Consider the following 9939-nt stretch of genomic DNA (forward strand, 5'->3'; position numbering starts at 1 on the left):
TAAATTAGCTTAAATGAAATAGTTTACTAAATGTATCTTATATATTTCTAATTATATACTTGTTGGATAAAATCTCAAGGATTAAAACTAAGAGAATGTGAAGATACCTAATTAGAAGTAAGTGTCCGGGTCAAGGGGACTATCGTTTAGGTGAGTATAAATTACTAAATGTTTTCCTAAAATATGTTTTTTATACATTTGCACTCATGCATCATTTAGTTGTTTTGATTAGATATACTGTATATAGGAATGCATGAATAATTATTTTATGTGTTTATTTCATAAATATGTTGCACATTATGATTGTGATGCGTTAGTAGCTATGGATGACTTAATAGTTCGTAATGGGAAAGAAAAGGAAAGCAAAGAAAAAGGAAAATGGACTCACAGACTCCCTGGGGAGGATGGGCATCCAGGATGGGGGCTTGAAATCCATATGCTTGCAAAGGAAAATGAATATCAGATAAGACAATTCTGTGTCTCTCACATTTAGATACTATGAATTATAGGATCCACCTAAGGTATGTCATGACTTATGTTTTCTTGGTATTCAATATGTGTGATAATAAGAGAAAGTCTTGAGAAACTTCTTCAATAGACTGGATACATTGGACATGTGATATGTTATCATATAGAAAACCTTTGATGATATAACAACCATCAGTTGTGACTTGTTTGTGTTGTGTAAACATTAATGAGTATGATACATTCATGTGCTTGAAATGTGTTTTATTAATATGTTCTTTTCACCCTGTAATTCTCCACTCACTCGATTTATATGCTCACTCTCCTCTTTGTCTATCCTTTGAGAAATTATGCCTCTTAATACTCTAGCACTAGTAATAGCCTAAATTGATAAAAAAAAAAATTTAATTTATATTATAATTATTAAAATAAAAATGATATTGATATTTTTAAAAGTATTGAGATAATATAGTCTTTTACTTAGTCAAAGAATAATTTATGACTAATTTTAATTAATTTTTTTAATTTATAAATTAAATTAAATATTAATTTATTTATAATTTTTTTAATTTATAAATAAATTTAATCATTTTATAAGCCAAATTAAAAGCAGTGTTGGTACTCTACACAAGGCGAGTAGGAATCCCCATGGCCATTATCATCTCCCAGCTACCTAAAAGCAATTTCCTGTTGATGCAAAAAGAAAAATAAAAATAAAAAGAAAAATGAGTGGCCATAAATGCACATATGATGAGTGACAAGGAGGCAAATCAAATCACTAACCAAATAAACGATACTGTCATCATTGTTGAGGTTGGGCTCCCTGTCTCAAATCGTTCCAAGTGCAGCGTATCAAAATCATCACAATAAATCAATAGCCACTTCACCATTATTGACAATGAAATAGAATACAAATGCCTGCCCAAAGGGTAGGTTGTTATCCGCATTTCCTTCCAAATAAAATTTGCTGCCATCCACATTGTCATTGCGTTGGTAATAACATAATGGCGATTTGGTGGAAGCACCGGTTTAATTAGACAATGGAAATGCACATTGAAAGTAACCATATATTATGTAATACTTAATAAACAAGAAAACTAACCCAAACAAAGGCCACCCACTAAAATATAGACAGATCAAAAGTCACAATTCTCCACTGCATAACTACAGGCCTCTCTAATATAATTTAAAAGGAAAAATACATATAATATATTATAAAAAAAGGGGCTAATTCCAGGACAGGCACGACTCTAGAGTAGGAAAGCTCGAATAAGTGTCAAAGTCTAGCGCAGCATGAGGCCCGCCATCAGATACCACGGGTTGTGGAAAAGAAACTGTCCCGGACCCATTAACGGGTGCAGAGACCGAGCCAGAGCCAGAGCCAGAGCCCGAGCCCACAATCGTTTGCTGTTGCTCTTCATGATGATGATCCAGCATAAACGCCGACGTATCTAAGGTCGGCAAGCACCCTCCAGCGCCATTCAACCGGTTACCAGGTCTCTGTGGCTCCGGCTTCAGCACTGGTATGGCAGGCATCTGAGCGTTACCAAATCTAACGCCGGTAACCTGTTGCACCATCTGCCTGAAGCTGGCCGGATCAGCTGTTATGAACGTGGTCTGAGAGCGCTTAGTTGCACGAGACTTCCGTTTCGAAACTTTGAAAGGAGCACCTAGGATCCCGATCCCGTTTCGCTGGCGCTTGGGAGCTGCAGTTTCAGGGTCAGAACCCGAAAAGTTAGAGGCGGTGGGAGTAGCCGGCGGTGGGGTTTGGGAGCCCGAAACGAGGTTGACTAAGAAATCGGGAGAGAGCGTTTCAGAAATGGAGAAGGAAGAAGTAGAGTTAATATCATTGGAAAAGGTTTTCTGGAGAGCTTTGGTTAGAGCATCGGTGTCGCGAGCATAAGCTTCAGCAATCCATGAGTCAGTAAAGGTGGGTCTAAAGAGAAATGGTTCAAAACTGGCCAAATTCTCCGATGATGCCATGCTTTTTGCAGATTTATCCTAAAAACTCTTGTCAGGTTAGAAGCAAATGACAAGAGATGGTGATGTTCAAAGCATTTTCTGAAACTGGAGGCAGACTTGGAAGACACAGTTGGCGCTTTGCACGGAGAGAGAGAGAGAGAGAAATGGGAGGCGTAACAGTGAATATAGGGGTAGACTAAATAGGGCGGTGGACGGGAAGAAACCGCGTTGTTACGGGGGAACACGCGTCAGCTTTATTGTACGGAGATGGGGATGTATGTATAACTCTTGAACTATACTAAACTAAAACTAAACCATGGTTTGTTAATTTTGACTGTTTGATGAGTCATTTATGAGTGTGTAATAATTGTGGTACAATACTCAGTGGCGTCAGTCAGACTTACAAGGCAAGTGGCCTTTGAGCTTTGACTGTCAAACCGCGTCGCCTGCTCCCTCTCTTAACGTCCCATCTCATGCTCAATTTACTTGCGCCGTTACCGTCAACTACTAACCAAATGAATTTTATATCATAATTGTCTACATTCATTAATTTTATATCCTCGCTTTACATTTAAAGGCTTATAATTCCAATTAATAAAATTGTCTCTAAAGGTTTCATTAATAATTATAACAATACACATTCACCTTATATATAAAAATAATTTAAATTTTATTTGTTTTTATATTAATCATTAAAAAATTTGAACCTATATATAAATATTAATAAATAAAAATAATTTAATTATAAAATAAAATTTTATTTTTTTAAAAAAATCTTATTAAATTACTTTAAAATATAAATATAAATCTATATCTATATAAATATATTATGATTGAAATGAAGAGCTCCTCTTTAAGTAACTTTATTATTTTTCTTTTTTACAAAATTTTGAATTTTTATATGAATTATTATTAGATACTACAACAACCTGAATGTTTTAAAGCAAAATATCCTAATTTTAGTATTGTTTTATTAATAATATTATTAATTAGGAATTTAGATTGATATTATTAATTTATTAATGAATATTTTAAAGGATCAAACAGTAGAGTTAAATATTGGATTTTAGAATGTTGTTAAATTTTTAGAAGTTTATTTTTATATTTATTTTACAATAAATTATTTAAATATTGTTAGGATATAAAATAGTTATTTTTAGCCTTTAATATTTTATTAATATTCTATTTATAAAGTTGTTAACTTAATCTTTGTTTAACAAATAATAATAATAATAATAATAATTATAATTATAATACTCTCTTTCCTAAAATCTTCTGTAAATCTCTCTTCCCTCTCCCCCGCACAACCTTTAATATATATTTTTCTCTCCCCCTAAACTTTCCCCCTCCCCCTTCATCACCAATGACACTAGAATCGGTGGGACTTGCCAACCACCCTAACTCTCTCTAGTAAGCAAGTGGACGCTAAAAGTATTCCTAATGAACAATGATAAGTAGTGCTATGGTCAGGCCAATTGTGAACTTGCGAAGAACAAAGATATGCTCTCCAGCTAGGTTATGTATATGGATATGGATTTATCATTATGGTAGCTTTGTTTGTTAGACTTGCGTAGTGGAATTTTTTTTTTTTAAATGACTTTAGCCTAAGTTACATGCATCCCATGCAATTGTTGCTTACATGCATGCTATTATAAAAAATACAAGTTACATCTCATGTAACACAAGTGTCTCATTTGGCATTTTAAGGAAACAAAAGGAAATGCCTAACTAAGTTTAAGGAGTTTACAAAAAGAGGCATTGAATCACTATTCACCCTCAATTTCTGGGAAGCTAGGTCACTAAATGTCGATGTCGTGCAAAATTCGGCAAGTGTATGGATCGTTAATAAGTAATAAAGTAGTGAGTAGAGTATCGTTTTCATAAGGATCGTATTGAATGCCAAACTATAGTGATTTTAATTATTTAGATGATCAAGTTTTAAACAAATAGTAATTAAATCTAAATTAATAAAATAAAATTTAAAGCAATTAACTAAACTTAAAATATCAACTAATAAAAACATTACAGAGTTAGGGGTCACACTTTAATCAATTATAGAATCAATCTAATTTATTCATTAAATAAGAGATTATTAATTTGAAGAAAATTAATCCTAAGTTATCTTAAGTTCTCTCTCAAGGGACTCAAGTTGTACTTTAATTAACCCAAACTTTACTTTTTACGGTGATTATATTAATTAAAACCTATTATATTCTTTGATTAATTGTTAGATCCATATAGAATTTCAGCCTATCTCTAGATTAAGAACTCTAAGTTCAAAATACTGTTATTCCAATATTAACCTTCACCTTTCAGTTCTTCAATTAATATCTAAAACAAATACTAAATGGATACCAACACATACCTTATATTAAGAATACAAGATATTGAATAAAAAAGCAAGATGCCCAATATATTAAACAAAAATAAACTAGATCCATAATTAAATCGAAAGTGTTACATTTTAACCCTAAAATAAAGGAATTACTCACACATGATGAGTTTTACATTCAAGTTTATAAAAAAAAAAAAAAAGACATGAGAAGAAAATAAAATGAAAGAACCCATATATAAAATTGTAGCCTTAAACTTTTAGAACTTTAGCTAAAAATCTCTTCTAAAAGCCTTGCATATTTGTTTCTCTTTTTGCCTCCCTTGAAGTTAATTTGCTTTCTGGAATGTAAATTCATTCCATCCCCTCAATTCCTGATTTATTTATATTTTATCTAGTGTTAAAATCCTTTTTCAGAGTCCTAAGAGCTTTAGAAGTCTATCCGGGTCGAGTTAAAAGGAAGAAAAGTCAAGTTAAAACTATTGTCTAGGGACAATAAATAAGCCGTTTAATGTTAAATGGGGTACCTCCTGTAATTTTCTGTAGCTTAAATTTTTTTAGTTTTCTTTTGCCCAGAAGGTTGCATGAGGTAGGTTACACAGCCTATGTAATTCTTCTGGCTTTCCATTTTTCACTTTTTGACCTCTAGATCTCTTTCAAACTCATCCTTAGCTCAAGAACTATAACGCCCTCATTGTAACACCCCGAACCTCCGAGTTATGAATAGTATCATTTTTGTCTGTGACTAATACTATTCAAAGACACCTCGAGGACCAAAAATAAATAGAAAATTAATTGAGATAGCCACAATAAAAATTCTAGTGAACAAAAAGGTTAAGGACTCATCGGGTATTATAAAAAGAAGGATTATGACCTTATGAGGGGCATTTTGGTCAATTCACCTCAAGAGTTGACGTTTGACTAAAATGTCAATTAAATTAAATGAAATTAATGAATTGAATTATAGGGTAAAAAATTGAAGAAAAATTCAAGTAAAAATATGTGAGGGAAAATTTAAGAAATGAAAACTTAAACTTTCATTTCCATTATGACAAAATTAAAATGAAAGACTTATGGGTTTTTTATAGTTAAATTTAATTATTTAATTAAAAGGAAAAAATTAAGTGTAAATGTAAAAAAAAAAAGGAATAAAATTTAAGTTTAATTATCTTTATGGCACAATTCAAATTTATAATTTTAATAAGCTAATTTTGTGGATAAATAAATAAATAAATAAATAAATAAATATATATATATATATATAAGAAGACAAATGTCTTCTTCATTTCTTTTTTTTCATAAGATACAACCACCCTCTCCTCTCTCTTCCTCTCTCTCTCTCTCTTTTTCTCTTCTTCTTCCACTTCTTCCCCTAATTGATTTCCCCTCCCAAGTTTTAATTCTCTTAAATTCCCTTCATAAATTCCATAGCCCACTAAAAGAAAACATCAAATAGATCTTTGATTGAGAGATTAAAGGCAAGGAGAACAAGAATTGGAAGAAAAGTGAAGTTGGAAAGAAATCAACAAGAGGTAATTTTCTTTTCATGTTAGATTAGTTGTATAAGCTTGGAATGAAGTTAATTTATGATGAAATTTCATAAGAAAATGAAAGAAAACATATATAGAACCTAAACTAGGGTTTTGGCCAAATGGGAGAAAAATTAGAGTTTTGAACATTAGGGTTTAGAGACAAAAAATGTGAAGAAGTGCTAAATGATGTCTTTGACATAGTTTAAGGAAAGAAATGGCCATTTGTGACCTAATTAAGTGTGTTAGAAGTGTTTAAATCAAAGCCAAATTCGGATTGGGTATGAAGCATGACCAAAAGTCAACTTTGAGGGACCAAAAATAAAATTTTACAAGTTCAATTGGTATGGGACCAATTGGGACTGAAAATAGGCACTAAATGACACAATTTTCATTTAGGAAGCATGCCCAAAAAGTGACCAAAACCTAGTGAACAAACTGACCAAACTTGAAAAACTGCAGTATGAACAGTACACATGAACACTAATCGTGTTTGGGTCATAACTCGAGCTAAGCAGGTCAAAACGACCTAAAATTTTATCAGTAGTTAGATGAGATATAGACCTAAAACTTTCATGAAGAACACAAACTCAAATTATGCCATTAACCCAATTGAATTATTGAGCAAAGTTGAGTTACTGAATCTGCAAAACTGCAGAATTGCCATATGAGCAGTAAAGTTTCAATGGCTATAACTCTCTCTAAAAAACTCCAATTTAGGCGATTCTTAAACCGATGGAAACCTAAGACATAGTAGAATATTTTATATGAAGAATGTTAGGCTAAATTATGAACTTAACTCAATCAAATTGCGAAAGAAATTCGGGTCACTGAATCTGCCAGAATCTGGGCACCTAAAATTGACCAAATGAACAATAAAATTTGCAAGGCTATAACTCTCTCTAGAAAACTCTGATTTAGGCAATTCTTAAACCGATGGAAACCTAAGACATAGTAGAATATTTCATATGAAGAATGTTAGGCTAAATTATGAACTTAACTCAATCAAATTGCGAAACGAATTCGAGTCACTGAATCTGCCAGAATCTGGGCACCTAAAATTGACTAAATAAACAGTAAATTTTGCAAGGCTATAACTCTCTCTAGAAAACTCCGATTTAGGCGATTCTTAAACCGATGGAAACCTAAGACATAGTAGAAAATTTCATATGAAGAATATTAGACCAAATTATGGACTTAACTTGGTCAAATTACTGAACGAAGTTGGATCAATAAATCTGCTAGAACAAAATCTGCAGCATGAACAGTGACGTGAACAGTAATGGTGTTTTGGGCATAACTTGAGCTACACAGCTCTGAATTAGGCGATTCAAAAAGGAAAATAAAGTTAAGACCTAAATGAAAAATTTTCATGAAGAACATCTCACCAAATTATGATCGAAACTAGGTAAAAATTGGGTTCAAAGATTGGGGCACCAAGCTGTCCCAAAACCAAAATATTCTAAAATTTTCAAAGCTAACTTGGGATGCATTAGACATACATATAATGAGTTCTTGGCAGCAATTGAGATTGGTATTGAGGTATTCTATTTGTGTATTTTGAGTAGAAAAAGAAGTTAGAACGGACAAGGAGAAGTAGGTAACAATAAAGGAGAGCATTAAAGGTTTGTGCACAACCAACATTTTCTTCATTTTTAAACTTGTAAATTCCTTGGAATGTGTTAAATTGAATGAGTTTGCTTTGAACAAGTTTACTTTGACTGAAATATGGTTTTTCTCTTGCATTTAAGAAATTTAGGTGTTGCCACATTTATTTGGATATTATGATGCATTTAAATATGTTTATTGGTTTATAAATGTGATTGTTGAATGGAAAATTTTGAAAACTGTTTTGAAACCATAGTTAGCATGACAGTCCCTTTCGGAACTCCCCAGTAATAACGACTACTTGGGGTTTTATAATTGATATTGATTATGTCTCCCATTAATAATGGTTAGTGGGGTAAGACTACATGAGTACTCATTAGCTAGCTAGCCCTTCCCTCATTAATAACGGTTAGTGAGGTTGAGATTGCTTTGTCGTGGTGTACAACACGACACTGATCGTGAAATTTTGTGTCATGGCCTAAATTGTGTATTGATGTTGGTAACACAAATGCTTTGTGAATTGTGATTTATGAAATGTGATTTCTCATTTGAAATGTTATTCCAATAAATGGTTCTTATGAACTTAGAACTATTGTGATGTTTTTATGCTTAAGAAGGATGTGGTTTGTTATGCTTTGACAAATTATGTTTTTACCTTAAGTTTTCAAATTTTAGTTGTGCACCACTGAGTGATATACTCAGCGATAGCTTCTTTATGCTGTCGCAAGAAAGGGAAAGGAGAAGGCTGCTGAGTGAGAGACTTGGAAGTAGCATTTTGGTTTTGATTGTGGGTATATATAATAGGTATACCTCTGTAATTTCCTTTTGATGTATTTTGTACCTATATGTATGGATGTACGGACATTAAGCAGTTTGTATTTAAAAGCACTGCATTGCTATCACATTTTGAGTTTGTAACTATTTTGTATTTCACTTTGAGACTTATAAAAATGTAACTTTTGCAATATTTATTCTATTACTATTTCCAATGAATGTTTACATGGAATTTTAACTATTCTCATGCAATTTTCCGCAATAGAATTGATAAGACAAAAAGCTATGATTTGTTTTAAAATCCCTTGTAGCATAACTAATGGGTTATTGGTAGGTGTAGTTCGGTAATTCATTAGGTATGCTACGGGAACATGTCATGCCCTACCAGGGATAAGGTGTGACACTCACTTTAGGTAGTCCATATATTCTACTGTTCCAGTGACTAATGTTTGTCCGAATAGTCAAAGTGCCTGGAACTATACTTAAACTAAAGTGAGGAGCCATAAATAGCCTAAATAATGACTAAAAAAAATTTAGAAGAAATTAAAGAAATGAAATGCAAAGAGGTTAAAGGAGCCGAGGCTCCAGCGATGAGTAACCTAATGGGAAGCGACTGTGAATATAGTTGCCAACCCCAGACTCGGGGGGAACCCTGTGAAATAAATATTTGGGAGTTAATTAAAGGATTTATAAGGTTTAGATGAAGATAAAATGTCAAGGAAATGTAAGAAAATTTAATGTTAATCGGTAAAGGCAATTGTGATGTCATAAACATAATGAATGGCATTTTGGTCATTTCATCCTCAGAATTGATTTTTGACCAACATGTCAATTTAAATAAGTGAGATTTATGTAATAAAATATGAACAAATATTGATAAAAATTTAAATGTAAATGAGTAGAGAAAAAAAAAAGAAAAAAAAGAAATGAAATTTAATTCTAATTATGACATATACATGATGTCATGATGATGTAATTAAAATCTTTAACCAATAAAAATGAGAAAAACATTTATAAAAGAGATAAAAGAAATCAAATAAAAATAAAATTGATTCATCTTCTTCCTTGGACACCCATTTGGCTGAACCACCATTGTAGGGAGCTTTTCCTCCATTTCTTCTCCTTCTAGCTTGAAATCCCATACAATTTCACTACAAAACCCCTAATCCCCAACACAAAAATTAGTTATTAGGTCTTGAAGAAGTGTGTGGCAGCCAAGAATTTAAAGGAAAGTGAAGTTGGGAAGCCTTGGAAGATTGACCAACTAAG

At 32.2% G+C, this 9939-nt stretch overlaps 1 protein-coding gene across 1 annotated transcript; it reads right to left on the minus strand.

Moving 5' to 3' along the window:
• Window positions 1-1512: 1512 nt before the first annotated feature.
• Window positions 1513-2607, minus strand: LOC110669127 (calmodulin-binding protein 25-like). The gene has a single exon (XM_021830627.2). It carries the CDS (start codon window positions 2446-2448, stop codon window positions 1693-1695), a length of 756 nt encoding a protein of 251 aa, XP_021686319.2. The 5' UTR covers window positions 2449-2607; the 3' UTR covers window positions 1513-1692.
• Between the last annotated feature and the right edge of the window lie 7332 nt (window positions 2608-9939).

This window comes from Hevea brasiliensis, chromosome 5, assembly GCF_030052815.1.
Source record: "Hevea brasiliensis isolate MT/VB/25A 57/8 chromosome 5, ASM3005281v1, whole genome shotgun sequence".
NCBI classification, from domain to species: Eukaryota; Viridiplantae; Streptophyta; class Magnoliopsida; order Malpighiales; family Euphorbiaceae; genus Hevea; species Hevea brasiliensis.

Bases quoted from the DNA above. Each gene is read 5' to 3' on its own strand.
- LOC110669127 (XM_021830627.2), bottom strand. From the start codon at position 2,448: ATGGCATCATCGGAGAATTTGGCCAGTTTTGAACCATTTCTCTTTAGA.